The sequence below is a fragment of the Bos javanicus genome, chromosome X (genome assembly GCF_032452875.1).
Source record: "Bos javanicus breed banteng chromosome X, ARS-OSU_banteng_1.0, whole genome shotgun sequence".
In the NCBI taxonomy this organism is placed as follows: domain Eukaryota; kingdom Metazoa; phylum Chordata; class Mammalia; order Artiodactyla; family Bovidae; genus Bos; species Bos javanicus.
In genome coordinates, this window is record NC_083897.1 from 104352811 (window position 1) to 104375271 (window position 22461).

Genomic DNA, 22461 nt, shown 5'->3' on the forward strand with positions numbered 1-22461 from the left:
CACCACGAGGACATACGAAGATATCAACACAAAGAAATCACTTTTTCTTTGTTAATGGGCTTTGCAAAAAGAAGTCATGATAACAACTGTCAGCTGATTTTTTGTTTAGTGCTCCAAAAAGTAGAAATGAGCAAAAACAGTAACTAGGTTTAAGATTTTGAGCTCCATATCATGTGATATTTGGGGAAATTATATTTTTTCAGATATGTTTGTGTGTGGTTTTTTTTCTTTCACTAAGTCATACATTATAAATTATCCTTTGCATTATGTAGCAGTTATTGTTAATACCACTGGTAAAGGATATTTGCTCAAGGCACCAATTATTGCACTGTTTCTTTTTAAATTTGTTTTCATTTTAAGCCCCAGCACAAATGTGCCAGCTCTATGTACAAAAGATTCTTTCTGCTCAATTATTTCAAATTGTGTTATGTCAGCCTTTAATTGAGCAAGTTAGTTGGACAATTTTTTAGAGCATCAGACAACACCTCTTACCCAGATAATGAACAAACACATCCATTCATTGATTGGCTCACCCATTCTTTCATTTGTTCCTTCATTTTTAAAACTCCATCTATCATGATTGTGCATGCTCAGCTGCTTCAGTCATGTCCAACTCTTGGCGACCCAAGAGACTGTGGCCCGCCAGGCTGCTCTGTCTTTAGGATTCTCCAGGCAAGAATACGAGAGCGGATTGCCATGCTCTCCTCCAGGGCATCTTCTCGATCCAGAAAACGAATCCCTGCCTCTTATGTCTCCTGCTTTGGCAAGCGGGTTCTTCACCACTAGGGCCACCTGGGAAGCTGCATCTGTCATGATTACGTGTCAGAGAGAAATTATGGCATGGCTCTATCTAGGTGTAATGTGCTGTGAATTCTCTTTAGATGAGAGATACCTTTGAGAGGCAAAGAATAATTTTATGTGTTTATGCAATAGACTCCTACTGAAACAGTTCTATTATTAATATTTTATTTCCCTCATAAAATATCAGGCCTTACTTCAGACTCACGATGTAGTGGCTCATGAAGTTTACAGTGATGAAGCATTGAGGGTTACACCTCCTCCCACTTCTCCCTATTTAAATGGTGATTCTCCAGAAAGTGCAAACGGAGACATGGATATGGAGAACGTGACCAGAGTTCGCCTGGTCCAGTTCCAAAAGAACACAGATGAACCAATGGTAAGTAGGGGAAAAAAAATCTCCTGTATTCTCATAAAATCCCAGCATGAGTTCGAGCACCTACCTTCAACCTATACTACTAGAGGTGGGGAGGAAAGGAGGGTGTGGAGAGTTTTCAAGAAATCAGTTTCCAGATCCTCATTTCAAGGCCACCACCATACCCCCGCCCCCACTACCCCCACCTAAAATTGTCCTGCCTGACACCGTGCCTAAGGTATGTTGGCTTTCCTTCTCACCTCTCCTTTCACAGTTGCTCTTCAACATCAACAAAGAAAAGACAGACCTAATATATTAGTCTAGCGTGTAAAGACCTCTGGGATAGCAGGGACAGGGTCCAATGTGAAATACTGGAATTGGTGTTGAAAAGGTGAACGTCTAAAGTTCCTTTTACAAGTCGAGTGGTGTCCAGATCTTTTGCCCTCAACAAAATTAGAGGAAGACTAATTGGGAAGACATTCAAAGAATCGAGTGCCATTGTTAAAGTTCCTTCCATTAACACCTACCTGTTTAGTATGAATTCACCTTCTCAGTTCTTAGGTGTAGCATTGGAATAGAACTGATGCTAAACCCTGCTTCATCCTCATAGAATTTTCATAGACTGGGAAGATCAAGGAAAGGCTCCTTGATGTTAACTGCACAGAGGGGGCAGTGAGAGGGGAGACCATCCAGCCAAACCAAGTAGCATATGCAGAAACCTGCTAGTGAAAAGTCTCTTAGCCCAGTTTCAAAATGGAAAGAAGGCACCACAGCTGGACTGTAGAAAACAAGATGTGTGTCAGAAGAGGGCCTCATAAGTATTGATTTTGTCATCTATTTTAAAAACAGTGAGAGGCTATTAAAGAGTTTTAAGCAGGGAGATAAAATCAGATTTTCATTTTAGAAATAAGCACTCTGGAAGATGGATTAGAGGGGGACAAGAGTGGCTAGGGGGAGACCAGTTAAGAGACTGTAACTGCAGTAATACATGGGAGAGATGATGGAGCTCTGAACTACAGGGATGGATGTCGAGTGGAAAGAAGGGAATAGATTCAATAAGAGAGTAATTCAGGAGACCTTGAGAATGGTTTGTTGATGGGGACTGAGGCAGACACAAGTGTCTAGTGTGACCTTAAGCTTTAGGTTTTTCACAGCCAGGTGAACAGTGATGCTACCCACTGAGACAGGGAATATTGGGCGAGTTCCAGTTTTTAGGAGGAATGATTTCTTTAGGAAAAAGGAAAACATTCAAACGTATGTATTCGTATCTGCTCCTCAGAACATAGAAAAGGGATCCTGGGATATAGGAAAACAGATTACTTAAGAATGTTGCCCAGTTGCTTTCCAGGTTAAAGGAAGAATTACAGAGCAATGATCCTATGATGGCAGTTTCCAGAAAGCCCTCAACCCTAGACTTTCAGGTTGTAATTCTCACTTACTGTTCTTTGCCAGTTAGACTGTATTATCTCAGCACTTACAGCAGACATGGGACATGAAGTCACCTCACCCTCTGGTGCTCACCAAGCAACTCTTTGACTTAACAGCCCAGGCAGTAGCAGCTTTGGGTCCCTCAGGCAAATCACTTCATGTCCGTGGAGACCTCGTTTTGCTCATACTTTTCTTAGCAAGTATGATCAAAAGTGTGCTTGATTTCTACCTACCCAGATCCTACCCAGCTCTGAAAGTCTAACACTCCCCTCATTCATTTCATATATTCATTCACTCATTTAGCAAATGTTTTTAAGTACCCACTATGTGCAGAAAAGACCCTGGTACTGGGAAAGATTGAGAGCAGGAGGAGAAGGGTGTGGCAGAGAATGAGATGATTGGATGGCATCATCAATTCAATGGACATGAGTTTGAGCAAACTCTGTGAGATAGTGAAGGACAGGCAAGCCTGGTGTGCTGCAGTCCATGGGGTTGCAAAGAGTCAGAGAAGACTGAGCGGCTGACCAACAATGTGCAGATGACTGCATGCCAGTGATGTAGTGGCAGACAAGACATTGCCCTTTCCTGGAGCTCAGTTTCCATAGGGCTACCTACTCTTTTTTTGGCCACACTGTGCAGCATGCAGGCTGTTAGTTCCCCAGCCAAGGACAGAACCTGTCCCCCATACCCAGGAGGCACAGAGACTTAACCACTGGACCACCAGGAAAGTCCCAGGGCTCCCTACATTAAACAAGTAGATATGCACTTTAGCACAGTTTGTTTAACAGGTGTGATTATGACAGAACTATAGGGGAGGAAAGACTGTGTCAGAGAAGCATGAGAAGGGGTGATGTTCAGCCAATCAGAGTAGATAGGAAAGTGGAAGGCACCACAAGAAAGGCCCAGGGATTTCCCTGGTGGTCCAGTGGTTAAGTCTTCACCTTCTAATAGAAAGGGTGCAGGTTCGATCCCTGGTCTGGGAGCTGGGATCCCACATGCCTCATGGCCAAAAAAAACAAAACATAAAACAGGAGCAATATTGTAATGGATTCAATAAAGACTTTAAAAAAAAAAAAAGGAGGAGGCCGCCCAGAAGTGTCTTGTGATCGTCACGTTCTAAAGCAATTCAATGACAGTTGCTTGATGTTCCATATGAAGATTAGAAACATAGAAACATTAGAAACATAGACTGAGTGAAAGCATAAATCTGTACCCCTGAATTACACTTTTCAGCAAGCATAAAATAGCCTTGAGTCTTCCCCAAAAGTCTCCTTAAAGAAGCCCTTCTCTCTTCCATCTTCTATGATCCTAGTGAAGGTGTGTAGTTCTTCTCCCTTTAATTGGTTGCCATAAAAATGGAAATTATTTTATCTGAAATATATTTTCAGGAATATAGTTTTCTATAGTTTTACATTTAATACAACTTCATTTGCTTCTTTGTCCTGTTAAAAAACATTATAGTATCATGCAGCATATACTTGTCTGATTTCTTTTGCTTTTTGGACCTTCTAAAATATATCCAACTAGGTATGCTAGGTCCATCCCCCAAGGGTGATATATTCACATTACACCCTTGTTTTCCCATTTTTAACATCACACTTTGAATTATTTCTCTGTTGATTGGGAAACTCCCATAGTTGCATGTGTTAAACACTGAACTTCAAATAGTGTAGACAATTGGGAAGAGGCTTATGTAAACAAGGAAAAGCCAGGAGTTTATAGCAAGCTGGGCTAGGTTCAGCAGTAGCTGGGCCAAGCCTTTCCCTGGAATTTGGGAACTTGTGAACAGAGAAAACATGAGTCAGTTCTTCTCTGCAGAGAAACGTTTGAAGCAGACAAAATAATAAATATTAACTTTGGTTGATTTGAGGTGAACTTTCCCTAGCCGTGAGAGGAGACAAAGAGGTTGCAAAGAGTCAGAGATGACTGAGCAGCTGAACAACAATGATGTGCAGGTGACTGCATGCCAGTGACGTAGTGGTGGACAAGACATTGCCCCTTCCTGGAGCTCAGTTTCCATAGGGCTACCTACTTTTTTTTGTCTATCTCATTCACTTCCATGCCTAGCGGAGTATCTGCCATGTAACAGGTTCACAGTAATATTGGTTGAATGAATATGCTAATTCGGCAATTTCAAGAATGGAATCCTCATTGTACTGTCATTTCCCTTATGAAATTAGATTTGACTTACACATTAATTTACAGCATTTTTCCAGGAGCACCTCTCTTGGTAACCATATGTGCTGATTGAATGTACAAGTTGGAAATGAAACTTGAGCAGTACAGTTGAATGTGGGACTAGAAACATTTGGGAAACCAGTTTATTTTTAATTGCTTGCTTACCATTTCTAAGAACCACAAAATAGGAACTGTGCAAAGTTATATGTTGTAGAATTGTACAAATTCAGGTAGGGTCTAGATTATAAAGTCTCAAATATTTTCATGGAACTTTCTAACTGTTATTTTCCGGTGAAGAAAATAAGACAAGTCCTGCTACCCCCAATCATCTCAAATTCAAGATCAGTTTTCACTGAGGGAGCTTGTTAAAAATATAGATCTGGGCTCTATTCCAGACTAATCAAAAGAGTGAAATTAGAAATCAGTATTATCTAAAAGGTCTCCATGTGATTCTTAGAAACAACCAAGTCTAGTACAAAGATATGTTTATGAAAGCTTGTCTTATAATGGTGAATAACTGGAAAGTAAGAGTTGTAATCGGACTTCCCCAGTGGTCCAGTGGTTGGGAATCTGCCTGCCAATGCAGGGGACATGGGTTTGATCCCTGATCCAGGAATATTCCACACGCCATGGGGCAACTAAGTCCATGCACCCAACTACTGAGCCCGCACTCGAGAGCCCGTGAGCCACAACTGCTGAAGCCCCACACTGTAAAGCCTGCGCTGCACAATAAGAGAAGCCACCGCAATGAGAAGCCCACACACCACATCTAAAGTCTCATTCCCACTCGCCACAGCTAGAGAAAGCCTGCCTGTGGCAACGAAGACCCAGCACAGCCAAGAAATAAATAAATATTTTTTAAGACCAGTCCAGAAGGCTTGTAATTAAAAACAAAAAGTTGTCATCTATTCCATAGAATAGTATTCTGGCATTAAGTATACAGAGGTTCCACTTCCAACCAAGGTGGAATAACAGCGAACAGATTTACTTTCTCACCTGAAACAACAACAACAACAAAAAGAACACACACAATGATAAAAGAACTGTTTTCAAGATATTGGGCATCTGGCAGCAAAGAACAGTGATCCCTAAGAAACAGGAAGCAAACAAGCCCAGTGATCGTCCCACCTTACTGACATGAGAGAGTTTCCAGGCCACAGCATGGTGAAGGGGAACTGAGGCAGAGCAGACTCCCTGAGGACACAGAGCTGAGGGCCTGGGAAGACCAAAGCAATAACATTCATAGGACAGAGTGCTGAAGTGGAGAGAGCTGCACAGAGAGAAAACTCTAGAGGGTCCCCCTCGTGTATTTATCTGAATAATGATCTGCACGTTTATGACAGGAACCTACTCAGAGCCAAGGAAAGGCCATCCAAAAAGGATGAGAGGGAACAGTGCCCAACACTCACTGTCTGTCCCCACCTCCCAGACTAGAAAAACCAATTCAAGGGGCATTGTGTGGAGTGCTTAGGAAGGTCTTGCCTCAGTAATGAGGAATTATTAGCCCTAGACAGAGAATTGCTCCAGACCCGCCTTAACAAATCCTGAAAGCAAGGCCCAAAGGATCACTCTTTCCAAATAACTGAACTACATCCCAGGACAAAGCTTAAGAATATAGAAATAAAAAAATAACTGACAGCACTATTTGAATTAGCAGGAAAATTGCACTATGGGATTAATGGCAGTTTAGACATTTCAGAAGAATAGATTCGTGAACTCAAAAGACATAGCAATAGAAACTACCCAAAACAAAACACAGAAAGAAAAAAGAATTTTGAGAAATGAAAAGAATATCACTGAGCTGTGGCACAATTTCAAGCAAACTAATACTTGGTTCATTGGAATCTATGAGGGAGAAGAGGGTAAGGAAGAAACAAAGTGTTTTTGAAGAAATAATGGCTGAAAACATTCCAAATTTGATGAAAACTATAAATCTGCAGATACAAGAACCACAGTGAACCCCAAGCACAAGACACATGAAGAAAACAACACCAAAGTACATCATAATCAAACTGCTTAGAACCTGTGATAAACAGGAAGATCTTAAAAACAGAGATAAAAAGGAAATGTTACATACAGGGGGACAAAGATAAGAGTGGTATCAGATCTCTTATGAGAAAGTATAATCAAGAAAACAATAATTTTAAAGTACTGGGGGGAAAAAAACCTCTCAACTTAGAATTCTAAACCCAGTATAATTATCTATCATAAAATAAAGGCAAACTATATAGAACAGTATGGAGGTTCCAAAAAAAACTAAAATATAGAGCTACCATATGACCCAGCAATCCCACTCCTAGATCTGGAGAAAACCATAATTTGAAAAGATGCATGCACCCCAGTGTTCATTGTAGCACTATTTACAATAGCCAAGTCATGGAAGCAACGTAAATGTCCATCAACAGAGGAATGGATAAAGAAGATGTGATATACAGTGTGTGTGTGTGTGTGTGTAGTGGAATATTGTTGGAATTTTGGGATATTATTCACCCATAAAAAGGAATGAAATGGTGCCATTTGCAGAGATGTGGATGGACCTAGAGATTGTCATACAGAGTGAAGTCAGAGAAAAACAAATATAGTATCACTTATATGTGGAGTCTAGAAAAATGGTAGAGATGAACTTACTAGCAAAGCAGAAACAGAGTCACATTTGTAGAGAACAAACTTATGGTTACCAAGGGGGAGAGCAGGGGTGGGACAAATTGGGAAATTGGAACTGACATAGGTACACTAATATGTATAAAATAATTAATGAGAACCTACCATTTAGCACAAGGAACTCTACTTGATGCTCTGTGGTGACCTAAATAGGAAGGAAGTCTTAAAAAGAGTGGATATATGTATATGATATGTATATTATATATATATATATATGATATGTATATTATATATATATATATGATATACTTTGTTGTACAGCAAGAAACTAATACAACATTGTAAAGCAACTATACTCTAATAAAAATTAATTCAAAAGATAAAATAGTATTTTAAAAAAACACTAATTAAAAAAAGGCAAAATAAAGATATTTTCAGACTTAACAAAACTGAAAGAATTTGATAGACTTACAGTGTAATAAATGTTAAAGGATATCCTTATCATTTAAATCTCTCTGAAAGGTAAATGGAAGTCTAAACAAAAATAGTAGCAATGAGTTTGGGATTTTTTAACATGTAAAAGTAAAATATATAACAGCACAAAAGTCAGGAGGAAGGAAGTGGAAGTATACTGTTATAAGATTCTTATAATACATTTCACATGGTATAATATCACTTGAAGGTAGACTGGTAAGTTAAAGATGTATGCTATAAACCCTAAAGCAACCACCAAAACAACAGAACAATTATAGCTAATAAAACAGGAGGGGAAAATAGAATGAAAATAAATGAACTAATCCAAAAGAATGCAGAAAAGGGGAGCATGGGAGAGATGGGACAAATAAAAATCAAATAGCAAGAAGATATATTCATCAGTAATCGGTAATCATATTAAATATAAATTGTCTAAATTCTCCCAAATTAAAAAGTAGAGATTGTCAGATTGGGGTATAGGAGGGAAGCAAGACCAAATTATATATTGCCCATAAGAAATGCTTTATAAATGAAAACAAATCATTTTAAAGGAAAAGACTGGAAAAAGATATACTATGATGACATTAATAAAAGGAAGCTGAAATGACTATATTAATATCAAAGTATATTCTCAGGCCACAGTGGAATTAAATTAGAAATGAATAACAGAAAGATGTCAGGAAAAATCCCCAAGCACTTGAAAACTAAATTATACAATTTCAAATAACCCATGGATGAAAGAAGAAATCAAAAGAGAAATTTTAAAGTATTTTGAAGTGAATGAAAATGAAATCACAACATACCAGAACTTGTAGAATATGCTAAAACAGTACTTAGGGAGAAAAAAAGTGTAGCACTAAATACCAGTCTTAAAAAAAAAGAAATATCTTAAAACAATGACCTCACCTTCCACCTAAAGAAACTAGAACCAAAAAAGCAAATTAAACCCAAAGTGAGTAAAAGAAAAGAAATAATAAAGATCAAAGTGGAAACAATTTAAAAAATCAATTGTTTCACTTTAAGAAAGTGAAACAATTTAAAAAATCAATAAAACAAGCCTTTCCTTTGACAAGATCAGATCAATCAGGTGTGGGGGTGAAGACACTAATTACCAATATCATGCATAAGAGAAGTAACATTACTATAGATCCTACAGATATAAAAAGAATAATAAGGAAATATGGTAAACAACTTTATGTCAATAAATTAAACAACCTAAATTAAATAGACACATTTCAGGGGAGACAAACTACCAAAACTCACTTTGGAATAAACTGAATTGCCCTATACTATTTAAAAATTGAAGTTAGTCTTTTAAAAAATCCCTCAAAGAAAACTCCAGGCCAAGGTGGCTTTACTGGTAAATTCTACCAAACATATAATAAAGAAACAGTACCAATTGTACACAGACTCCTCCCAAAACATTGAAAAGAAAAGAATTCTTCCCAACTTACTATTTTTGATGAAAAGGAGGAAGAAGAGGTATAATAGCTACTAGCATTACCCTGATACCAAAATCAGACATTTTGCAAGTAAAGAAAACTACAGACCAGTAACCAGGTACTTAGATGCACAAATTCTAAACAAATCCATACCTCAAAAAAGAAAAATACATCATGACCAAGTGGAGAATTAGCAACATGGAAAATACTTATAAGATTAAAAAGCATTATATAAAATATATGTATGCTATTGTGAGAGTAACCAAAATAGCAAAATTAATATTTCTGTCATGGCATAGTAGAGTTTTTTCCTCCATTTTCCATATTTTCTTTAATGTTTTCCTACTTTTGTAGTTAAGGTTATCTACAGCATAACCACAGACATAAAAAGAATGCCCTGTCATAGTAATTCTATTTTTGCTTAACTTTTTACAGGGAATCACTTTAAAAATGAATGAACTAAATCACTGTATCGTTGCAAGAATCATGCATGGGGGCATGATTCACAGGCAAGGTAAGTTCCATATATAATTCTTTCTTTCCTATCTTAGTTTTTTTTCATATAGTATAGTGTTTTATGATCCATATAAAAAATCAGTTTGATGGTTTATACAAATGATTTATCTGTCTTTGGTTTTAATCATTGTTGGCCTCCACTCACTTGTATTCATCTCCACATGCTTCAGTTATACTATACAGTTCTGTTGCTGGAGCATCTCTGAGTCACTCTTTAGATCCTGACTTATTAGAGGCCATGGGAGATAAACTGAAGTATCATATGGGTCCCAGGATATATGGAAGACATCTACCATGGGATATAAGATATATGTATATATATTTGCAAAGTTAAATGACAGTTGACTACTATAATTCATTCAGGAATGAGATATACTATTTATAAATTAGGAAATCAGAGTTTGATAAATAACAATATAATATTTCAGTGGTAAAATAAGAAAGATCAAATCCGTAATTAAGTTCTTAATACCTGCTACAGTAAATGTAGTTGAGAAGGGAATTCACTAAGGACTGAAGTAGACAAAAAATGATTTTTTGAGAAAGTGGAGCTACTGTTAACTCTCCAGTGGATAAGATTTGGACATGCAGGTTTAGGTTCCTCTTTGAAGCGACTGTGTTATATGTATTAGTATTTAGAGCCTGATCCAAAAGTGATTCTCCTGTCTAAAAATTAGACTTCCTTTCTTTGAGATCGTGTTGTATATGTGCTTAACACCTCTTTCCTTCACCCTGGAGAGCAAGAGGTAACACCATCAGCCTTTTAGTGCTTTCTTGTCCTCTTTGGAGATGACTGCTTATGTACACAGATGGTGCCTGGCATTACTGCTACCTTCAGTGCAGTCTATAGGTTTCATGAGTGGATAGCACTCACACAGAAAGATACTTGGTTTTAGAATCCTGTAGGAATTTTTTGCTTATTATTTTTAACAATTTAGTATACATTCAGTAAAGTTACATCATTATTTCTTTAATTTCTTTTTCTTTTATTACCACACTGGCTAGCCCCTGCTGTCTTTAATAGAAGTGGTATAGTGGGTATCCTTGTCCTATTCTTGTTTTTAAGAGGTAGCTTTCCAATGTTTCCCCATGAAGAAGAATGTTTACTATAGATTTTTAGTAGATACTTTTTTATTAGAGCTGAAGAAGTTCTTTTATATTCTTAGTTACTGGACATTTAAATTATGACTGAGTTTGAATTTTATCAAATGCTTCTTCTGCATCTGCTAAGATGATTTATTTTCTTTTCTCTTAATGTGGTGAATGACTTTTAAAGATTTCCTAATGATAACCTCCCCAGCATTTCTCAGATAAGCCCAGGGTATTCATTGTGTATTATCTTTTGGTACGTACTGCTTGATTCTATGTGCTATTATTTTGTTTTCGATTTTTGTGATCACAATTGTGAGTGAGACTGGCCTGTGGTTAATTTTCCTTTCCTACGTTTCTCTATCTGATTTTAGTTTCAAAGTTACCTTGGCCTCAAAAATGACTTGGAGAAACTCTCTTCATAAGTTCTCTGAATATTGTATAACATTGGAATGATTTGTAGCCTGAAAGTTTAGTAGAACTTGCCTATAAAACAATCAAGGCCTGGTGTTTTATGTTTTGTTTTGTTTTAAGGAATATTTTTTTGTTACCACTGTCAGTTTCTTTAACATTCATAAGGCTGGTCAGGCTTTCTATATCTTGGGTGAGTTTGGTAAATTACATTTTCCTGAAATTTTTTACATTTTTAAAATTATTCTAGTAAGCTTCTTCTTAGTGTCCTCTTACGTTTTTATTAATGTTTCTACTGTCTCTGTAATTATGTACCCATGTTTATTCCTAAGGTCATTTATATGTGCCTTGTCTTTTTCCTCCTGATCAACTTACCTATTTTATTTTTTCATGAGCTATTTTTTTATTTCCTCCTTCCTTCTACTTTCTATTGGTTTTATCTAACTTTTAAAATCTGACACTTGGTTCATTTATTCCAGTCTTTCTTCGTCTCTATGTATTTAAGATTAAACTCTACCTCTTGAAGTACTGTTTTATCTGTATCTTACCAGTTTTGAGATGAAGCATTTTTATTGTAATTCAGTTATAAGTATTTTTAACATCTCTATTATTATATTTTTCATTGCCCTACAAGGTATTTAGAGATGTTTTTATGTGCCACATTTAAGAGGGTTTCCTATCTATCTTTTTGTGTTTTACTTCTAAGTTAATTGCACTGGAGTCAGAGAATGCGGTCTATATGACACCATTTTGTTGAGGTTTGGTCAGATTTGCTTTATGGCATAGACCTTTCGTCATTTTTATAAATGGCCCATGTTGTACCTAAGAAGACTGTTTTGTTCCTGTTACATGCAGAGTTCTCTATATGATTGCTTAAGGTTAATTGTTGTTCAAACATTCTATATATTGACTAATTTTTTTTCTGTTTGACCTATCAATAATTATTGAAATATTCCAATTATCACAGTTGAGTTTTTCTATTTCTATCTATAGATCTCTCGATGTATATATTCAAGGCTGTTTTATTAGGAGCATAGAAGTGCCTGGTAACCATGTCTATCCTTATTATACGTTCTACTTAAAACATATTTTATTTTAATGTAGTTATTCCAGCTTTATTTTAGTTATTTGCTAGGATGTCTTCTTCTTTTATTTCTAACCATTCTGTGCCTGTGTGCTGTAGAGTGTGTCTTACAAACATTTCTAAATCTCAGGTTTTCATTTTGTAGTGCCCTCTGATGATTGCGAAAAATCCGCCTGCAATGCAGGAGACCTGGGTTAGATCCCTGGGTTGGGAAGATCCCTGGGTTGGGAAGATCCCCTGGAGAAGGGAAAAGCTACCCACTCCAGTATTCTGGCTTGGAGAATTACATGGACTGTACAGTCCATGGGGTCACAAAGAGTTGGACACGACTGAGTCACTTTCACTTTCTGATGATTGCTATCTTTTAATGGGCAAGGATAGTCCATCAATATTTAATGTAGTCCATTAATATTTCAGTAATGATTTCTATCATCTTGGGTTTTTTTTTAATTTATTCCATATTTTAACTGATGTTTTTCTTCATGTTTGTTCATTCCGCCCTGGTAGCTTAGACTTTCAGCATTCTATTTCTCTTTTTAGGTGGTTACCTTGAAAACTTGTCATACATATTTAACTTGACATATGATGACTCAGACAGACACCTGCTATGCGGGAGACCTGGGTTCAATCCCTGGAGAAGGGAACAGCTACACCCACTCCAGTATTCTGGCCTGGAGAATCCCATGAACAGGGGAGCCTAGCAGGCCACAGTCCATGGGGTCACAAAGAGTCGGACACAACTGAGCGACTTTCACTTTTCACTTTCACACTAAAGGGAAACAGTATATTAATTCCACTCTCTCAAAGAATACAAAGACATTGGAATCAAGTTAGATCCCATTCTTGACTTACATGCACTTTCCTGGTGGCTCAGACGGTAAAGCATCTACATGCAGTGCGGTAGATCGGGGTTTGATCCCTGGATCAGGAAGATCCCCTGGAGAAGGAAATGGCAACCCACTCTAGTACTCTTGCCTGGAAAATCCCATAGATGGAGGAGGCTGGTAGGCTTCAGTCCTTGGGGTTGCAAAGAGTCGGACACGACTGAGCGACTTCACTTTCTTACTTGACTTACATATTATTCTTGCCCAGCATTTTTATTCTGTCCTATTTTAAATCCACAAATTTGAAATTATCTTAAAATACATGACCATTGTTGTTTGAATTTACATAAATGTTTACGATTTTATTTGTTTATTATTCCTTTTGCATTGCAGACCACCCTTTGGTGAGCATTTTTCATTCTTCCTAAACTATATCCTTTATAGTTCCTTTAGTGATAGTCTCTTGTTGATAAACTCCTTCAGGTGGTATTATCTGTAAATATTTCATTTCTACCTCAATCTTGATTACTTTTGCTGAGAGCACAATTTTAGGTTAATGGTTACCATTCCAGTTTCTTTTGGCATCTGTTGTTTGATCTTGAGAAATCTGGTGTCACTACAATTGTCCTTGCTTTGTAGATGATCTCTCCTTTCTCCCTGGACTTTATAAGCTCTTTGTCTTCGATGTTCTGTACTTTTACTACCTCCTGGCATGGCTTTCTTTTTATTTATCCTATTTGGGATACATTATTCTTCCTGGAGCTGTGTGATCATGTTTGCATCATTCAAGAAAATTTGCAACCATATTTCTTAAAATATTGCCTCTACATTCACTCTATCATCTCCTTCTGAACTCTAGGTAGATGTGTGTTAGACATTCCCTCCATATCTCTTAATATCTTTTTCATGTTTTATTTCTTGTTTCCTATCTTCCTTACCTCCTTATTTCTCTGACCTGCATTCTAGTTAATTTATTTGGTTATGTCTTCCAATTAGCTGAAACTCTTCAGCCATATCTGAACTCCTGTTCAACGCATCCATTCATTGACTTATGCTACTGATTATATTTTTCCTTTCTAGAAGTACTAGTCACTTGTTCTTATTTTTGTTTTCAGATCTGTCTGTTCACATCTGATAATCTCTTGTTGCATGCTCATCCTTGCAAAAAAGGTCCCTTTCTTTCTTTTTCTTTAACATATAACTATTTTATACAGGCATACCTTAGAGATACTACAGTCTTGGTTTCAGACCACTGCAATAAAATGAGTCACATGAATTTTTTTGTTTACCAGTGCACATAAAATTTATGTTTGTACTATGCTATCCCCTGGAGAAGGACATGGCAACCCACTCCAGTATTCTTGCCTGGAGAATCCCATGGATGGAGGAGCCTGGTGGGCTACAATCCGTGGGGTCGCAAAGAGTCAGACACGACTGAGAGACTTCACTTATCACCTACTAAGTGTATAGTAGCATTATGTCTTTTAAAATGTATATACTTTAATTTAAAATTACTTTATTACTAAAAAAATGCTAACCACCATCTAAGCCTCAGCAAATCATATTCTTTGCTCCTGGTGGAGGGTATTGTCTAGATATTGATGGCTGCTGATTGGTCAGGGTGGTGGTTGCCGAAGGCTGAGGTGGCTGTGGCAGTTTCTTAAGACAATGAAGTTTGCCTCATTGACCCACTCTTCCTTTCACAAGTGGTTTCTTTGTAGCATGCACTGCTGCTTGATAGCATTTTATCCATGGTAGAACCTCATTCAAAACAGGAGTAAATCCTCTCAAACCCTGCCACTGCTTTATTAACTAAGTTTATGTAATATTCTAAATCCTTTGGTGCAATTTCAGCAATCAATTGTTTGCCATCTTATATAAGCACGGTTCATAACACTCCCAGAACAGCAGAGATCACTCATCACAGATCACCATAATGAATATAATAATAATGAAAAAGTTTGAAATAGTGTGAGAATTACCAAAGTGTGATACAGAGACAGGAAGTGAGCAAACACTGTTGGAAAAATGGCACAGATAGACTTGCTCAACACAGGGTTGCCACAAACCTTCAATCTATAAAAAATGTGGTTATCTTTGAGGCACAGTAAAGCAAAGCACAAGAAAACAAGGTATTCCTGTAGTCTATATCTGACCATTCCAGCATCTATCCTCCTTGAGGGTCTAAATCTATTTCTTCTCTTTCTGATGACTCACATAATAGTTTGCCTTATTGTATGTTTGGTGATCTTTGATTATAAGCTTATTGCTTGCTCAAATTAGTAGAAGTCGTGGGAGCCTAAACTGGGAATACTTTCCTCCAAAAGTGGTCTGTTCTGTGTTTTACCAGCTGCCACAGAGTGCCACTGAACTGAGTCTTGGCTCCCTGCAGAATCCTGGGCTTAGCTTCTCTAACTTGCTATTGGCCCAAGACTCAGAAGGCAGCCAGGAAGCAGTATGGCAATGGCATCTACCCCTCCCACTGGTTTCATTCCATCTTGATTTTGCCACCACTCTGGATCCAGCTCACTGGGTTCTTAACTGTGGAAGGGAGAGTGGGGATGGAAATGGGAAGTATTCTTGGGGATTCACATTCATTTTGTAAGACCAGTAACACTTCAAGGGGTGAGCCCTACATGGGATATAGTTGTAAGAGAGTTTGTGAGTGCCTAATCTACCATATTGAGGCGAAGGCAATGGTACCCCACTCCAGTACTCTTGCCTGGAAAATCCCATGGACAGAGGAGCCTGGTAGGCTGCAGTCCATGGGGTTGCTAGGAGTTGGACACGACTGAGCGACTTCACTTTCACTTCTCACTTTCATGCACTGGAGAAGGAAATGGCAACCCACTCCAGTGTTCTTGCCTGGAGGATCCCAGAGACGGGGGAGCTTGGTGGGCTGCCATCTATGGGGTCGCACAGAGTCGGACACGACTGAAGCGACTTTAGCAGCAATCTACCATATTGAAAACAAAAGTCCCCAAATTTTTGTTTTATGTTTAATTATGTTAACTTTCAAACATGGTTAGAGAGAATAGTGCAGTGAGTTCAAGTAGAGAAAAGTGGAAAGAATAGTGCGATGATCACCTACGTACCCATAACCCAGGTAGAATTATTGTTAATTCATGACCATACTGATTTCACCTGTATTTGCCCTACTGCCCCTGGATTACTTTGAAGCAAATACAAGGCTTTTTATCTGCATTTTAGTGTGTATGTCTTAAAGATACCATGAGCTTTGCATAATGAAGTCAGGTCAATGACTGAACGTGTGTGCAATTCATAAATAAATCAAAAATTTACGTAACACTATTTAACCATTGTTTCTCACTTTTTCTAGTTGAAGTGTGACAGAACCCTGAAGTGCCTACCAAATTATTATTAAAAAGTTTCAGTATGTCTAATATAAATTTATTGATATACAGATATTATCACCACAATTCTTTGAAAAATCAACAACCTTTGTATCATATTTGGTAGATAATAATGATGATATCAGCAAATACTTAAATGGCACTATGCACCAAGAACAGTTCTAAGTCCTCTGCATCTAATAAACTCATTTAATCCTCACAACAATCCTATCAGATAGATACTATTTTCATCTCCATTTTATAAATATGAGTTTTCAGGTAAATTTTCAGTAAGTTACCCAAGATCTGGAAGCTAATACATGATGAAGCAGAGATATGAACCCAGATAGGCTGCATCTGGAAGTCATAGTTTTAAACAGCTATATACATAAGGAGTCTCTCAGAAAAATAAGCAGATTTTTAGTCATCTTTCAAAACTGTGTCCTCCATAAGTTAGGTGTATCTGTTTTGGCGAGTTTACTATATGAGCCTAACTCATACCTGGTTCTGAAATATTAGCCTTTAGTATTTAGCTTAATTTTTAAAAATTACTTACCTTGCTGACTTTGGATTTTATTATTATAAAAGTATATATCATTTCATGTTTATAATTTTGTGTAATTTCTTAGGTACACTTCATGTCGGAGATGAAATTCGAGAAATCAATGGCATCAGTGTAGCCAACCAAACAGTGGAACAGCTGCAAAAAATGCTTGTGAGTCAAATGAAAGTCACTTTTTCTGAAATCAACTTTCAGTTCATTAATTTGTTTATTAAATAAGGGGTATTCTTTTGTAATCTGGTACGATCATCTGTGTGGTCTTGTGCAACATTCATAAAAACTGAGAACTAGAAAAATGGTTACATGCAGCAGAGCTTAGAAACATTTTGCCCATTTTCAGCAGTGTGGGCTTGAACATTCTCCTTTCAGTCCTTTGTCTCCTGGTTCTTAGTGAGCAGATGTTTAAAGAAAACCTTTGCAGTTGTGCATACTTGTGAACTAGTTTCTCACTGACCTCAACTCTGCTGACATCAGCAATGTCAGAAACCTCTTTCCTGTGTAGCTGAGTCATAGCCAGCTATATGGGATTTCTCTATAGAGCAGGGAAAAGGAAACTCATGGTAGATCAGGCCATTTTTTGCCATATATATCCAAAATTGGTGTTCAAATTAGGCTTTGGATTGGGGCGGGCTGGGGGCTGCAGAATGACAGGCCCTGGCGAGCAGAGGGAGATGTTTAGACCTCTGGTCCTGCACCTTCTTCCCACCGCAGTGTAGCAGCCTCCTGTGCTATTTATATCTACTGAAGGTACAGTAAGCACCACAGAGTCACTGACAGTCAAAACTAAGGCCTAAATTATGAACTAAAAAGCAGATTTTATGGAGTACACCATCATCATGTAGCCTCCCAAATATAATTCTTACATAATTACTTGTTCTGTAGTTCATTTCAACTTGTATTCACTTTCGAAAGGCATGTCACTTAGAGTTGTCTCCGCATCTATGAAAAGATCACCGTCAGAGGTCTGTTGCACCACTGCTGTGTGAACAGGGCAGTCAGCCTTGACTTTGCAGGGCTGTTCCCAGGAGCAGCCTCCTGTGTTACTGTGAGCAGTTCCTGCTTTTGTAACTCGGTTTCGTTTTTAGGCCCCTGTGCTGTCGGCTGGCTTGCACTAAATACCCCTGAAACGTTTTCAGTGGTTTCTTACGTGTTGTTGTGTGCAACATTTGTTTGTTCAAAGAGCTCTCCTTTCTGTTTCCTCCAGCGGGAAATGCGGGGGAGTATCACCTTCAAGATCGTGCCAAGTTACCGCACTCAGTCATCATCCTGTGAGGTAATAGCTCTAACGAAACACCCCATCTCCTCTGGGTTCTTAACTAACTGTCTGCTGATGGCTGAATGTTTTGGCTTCTTCTGGGAAATTGTTTCTGCCTGTGCTGTTGATCACTGCACACCAATTTTACAACAAAGATAACGGAACAGAGTAGGTCCCACCCACCTACTCAGCCCTCTTCCACGGGGTTCTCCTCAGCACCTAAACTTCCTGCAGGCTGGAAGCGAAGCAAAATACATAGAGAGAAGCTCCAAATAATGACAGAGGTTTAATAAAGAATGAGTCTCTGGGGGAGGATGAAAGATGATAATTGCAATAATGTTTCCAGGAAGTATATTTACTTCCCTTGTTAAGAAATCACATTAGATAGTTCTTCTTTCCAAGAATCTGAAAAGTGGTCTATTTCTTGTTAAGATAGAGGTATTCAAATAATTCTGAGAGGTCTCTAGATGGATTTTAAGCCTATGAGGAATTGATAACTGATGTTATTAGTGGAATAGAGGTTTTTACAACCTTCTGTGAAATTGTTTAAATTGGAATGTTATCTGACTTGGAAACAAGTAAGTGTTCTAGAGTAATACAAACCCCAAGCTCCTTTCTTACAGTAGGCTTATCCTTGAGAAACTGTAGCTTTCCCAGCCTATATTATTCAGTTTGCTATTGGTTAGCAAGTGAGATTCAAAAATCATTCTTTTTATATTTGGAAATATGAGCCAGCCTAAATGAGGGCATCCTTCGGTCATTGCACCTTCAGTTTGAATATTTTTGTCTGAAGCTCGCACTTTGATGTGCACCTTCCAAGTATGTGTAACATCAGTATGAAGTACATGTTTCCTCCAGTGAGTGTTTAAGACTGGTTGGCAACTTACTGGAACCGGTCTAGAAAATTGAATTTGTACTTAGGAGAAGTTGAGGGAGAAATTACAGTGTTTCTTCCTGTCTCTAGTAATGATGTAAATTTCACAAGAAAAATCAGAGGCTTCCTGTTTTCCCTAAACCTATTGAAGATAGGTATAAGAATTTGTAGTTTCGTCAAGTATATTTTTAGTGAGCCATGACAAGTGGGGTTTCTGTTATATCAAGTCTTGAGCTCCTCTTGGTGGCTTTTTATGGAACTTCAATTACATTTCAAAACAAAATACAGAACTTCTGTTCCAGGATTCATAGTTTTGATATTTGTTACCTAGTACACAAACCTTGCTGGAAAAGAAAAACTGTCACATGCATCTTTTATGTCAAGCATTCTGATATTCTAAAAATCATAAGTGGTCCTCATACCATTTCACATCTTGGAAGAAATTTAGTAAGTCCGATTGGTTTTTGTCTTTTTGGCTCACTAGCCAGAAGATAGTGTTAGTTATTAATATAAGTTTCTCTTGTGTTTTTGAGTGGTTGAACTGGTTTTGATGTAGGACCAGTAGGACACATATAAATGCTATGCTCTTGAGTAAAAAGAGCCCCCTCTTACCTTCTCAACCTCTGAATAGTAGGAATCAAGGTACCTCCCCCACCAATCTCTTTGACTCTCCTGTCCTGTGGCAGAGTTCAAGCCTGTGGTTGAATTCTTCCCAGCTACAACAGTACTTCCTAAAGAAAGGCTCTCTGGCTACCTACCTCAGCATCACCCTGGCCATTGGTAAAAGCGGGGACCTCCACCCCACGTCCTGGCCCTACTGACATGAGTCTCTGGGGGTGGCACCTAGACATTCTGCTCACTAACATCTGAGAATCCTCATCTAAGGAATCCCATTATTTAAAGGCCAACAGGTTCCAGAAGTTTTCTTTAAGTCTTCTAGAAAAAGCAAATGCCTTTTGAGTGGACATGCACATTTCAAAGATTTCCAAGAACTCAACTAAAATTTTAAATACTTACTTTCATCCTCTCCTTGTTTTAACATTATAGTTGATTTGGACAACAAGGGAGTGGAGCCTGGAAAGGATTTTGAGTGTGTCATATAGTATAGTTGGCTGTGGCTGCTGGAATCTTTGCCAGAAGTGTAATATTTGTAGAGGCTCAAGATTATTGTTTTAATTAATCTGCTAAAATATTCTTTAAAAATAAAGGTTTCTTCTCTGGTCTATAACTATCTTTTACCCTTATTAGTAATATCTAGCCTAGAAAGATTCTAAGGTGATTGCAACGTAAGAAGTCTTTTTTAAGGTTCACTTCACTTCCCTGGTGGCTCAGACGGTAAAGCGTCTGTCTACGATGCGGGAGACCTGGGTTCGATCCCTGGGTCGGGAAGATTCCCTGGAGAAGGAAATGGCACCCCACTCCAGTACTCTTGCCTGGAGAATCCCATGGACGGAGGAGCTTGGTGCAGGCTACTGTCCATGGGGTTGCAAAGAGTCGGGCACGACTGAGCGACTTCACTTCTCTTCAAATTGTGTCATTCGGTAATTTTTGATACTGAGGTACCTAAAGATTATTAAATACTTTTAACACCTAATTTTCAATTAAAAAAGATATGCAATTGGGATCTTTAGCACAATGTTATAGTAATCTTTGTCACTTTACAGTAGTTGATAGGATTTTAATATCAAGTCACCCTTCGGGTTCTCATTTTAAAAAAGCAAAGGTTACAGAATGTTAGAGACAGGAAAGAAATGATTAATGAATGACACGGTCATCACTTACAACATGTGAATCTTCAGACTGCACAAACATTTTTTCGTGCTTCTCTGAAATCATGCAAGTAAGTCAGTATGGCACCTTTACAGCTAAAACCTCAAAGGAAATGGTTGTCAGCCTGTGGTTGTAACTGTTGATATGAATATCTCTTGTTTCTCTGCTGGTGTTCTGTGTTAATGAACCTTGTGTCTTATTTCAGAGAGATTCCCCCTCCACTTCCAGACAGTCCCCAGCTAATGGTCATAGCAGCACTAACAATTCTGTTTCGGTAAGAACTCTAGCTCCACACAGCAAAGTGTGACAATTTTGTTGGTGCCACCTGCCATGAGTGTTCTAGTTACATGTGTTCAGTGGAAATATTGTCTTCTGCCGATATACAAGGCTACTACAGCTACAATGCAGTTTACTCCTGGAAAATCTCGTTCTTCTCATTGAAAATACCTTTCATTAGTTAAATTTTAAGAAATATAGTTCAAGACTGCTTTGGTCATTCTCAAAATATTTCTGTGTCACCCAGCTGCTGTCTATGACTTTGCTCAAAGTTATGCAGAGGATGTAAATGGAAATTTGTTGAAATTTCTCAACATTTTTTTTTCACTTGTGAAAGATAAAGAAATATAAGAATTTTGCAGAGTAGGAATTTGGGTATTCTCGGGCTTTGTAGTTGTCTATTCTGAGTGATATCAGCAACATGTTTAGTTTCCGCTATCTAAGTTTACGAATTGGTGTGCCCTCTGTTACTGTGGTACGTGCACATACTTCTGTGAATTATAAGCCTTGCCTGGATATGAAAAGCAAAAGGAACTGGCTTCAAACTGCACTTAAGCCACGCTGTTATCACATCTTTAACACAAAGTACTTTATATTTTGACTTGAACTTGGAATTTCACTTTTTGTCAGAACTATCCATTTTGGAAAGTAAAAAGAATTGTTTTTAATTTATGTAAGCAAATGGGAGCACTTACAGGTGCAGGTGTGTGAATTTTTGAAATATTTTGAAATAACAAAATCTCTTAAGTTGCTGATATTGCTGTTAAAAATGAGAGTTCTAATGATACAGCAGTATCACTCTTTAACTTGCCCTTTAAAAATATATCATTTTTATGAGGTAAATTTGTAAATAATTTGAGCTAATTTATAAATAATTTGAGATCACCTCAGATGGAATGATATAAGTAAGAGAAATGTTAGAAAATTTCCTGTGACTTTTATTTGCAACTTCAAAATAGGCTACCAAAGGAATTCATTTATAACAGTTAACATTTAACAACTGTAAGATGGTAAAAAATCCATACAACCATTGAATTTTTCAAAATCTTAAATGGTTGCAGTAACTAAGTCGAAAAGGGCAATAGCTCTTTTGAGTTTTGGGGGTGTTTTTTAAATAGGCTGTTTCACTTGCAGTGGCTTTTGTGTTGAAGATGCTGAGTTGTTTCTTAAG

The 22461-nt window shown here is 37.7% G+C and overlaps 1 protein-coding gene across 10 annotated transcripts in view; it reads left to right on the top strand.

Moving 5' to 3' along the window:
• Positions 1 to 22461, top strand: part of CASK (calcium/calmodulin dependent serine protein kinase) — a 372618-nt gene that overhangs the window by 314210 nt on the left and 35947 nt on the right. For 5 of the 10 annotated variants that reach the window (XM_061410389.1, XM_061410391.1, XM_061410390.1 and 2 more), the window contains 5 exons: positions 989 to 1177; positions 9712 to 9790; positions 17183 to 17268; positions 18320 to 18388; positions 21220 to 21288. In XM_061410389.1, coding sequence (XP_061266373.1) covers positions 989 to 1177; positions 9712 to 9790; positions 17183 to 17268; positions 18320 to 18388; positions 21220 to 21288 — 492 coding nt within the window. The remainder of the gene's footprint in view (positions 1 to 988; positions 1178 to 9711; positions 9791 to 17182; positions 17269 to 18319; positions 18389 to 21219; positions 21289 to 22461) is intronic. The other 5 variants (XM_061410392.1, XM_061410395.1, XM_061410396.1 and 2 more) reach the window with 1 other exon arrangement.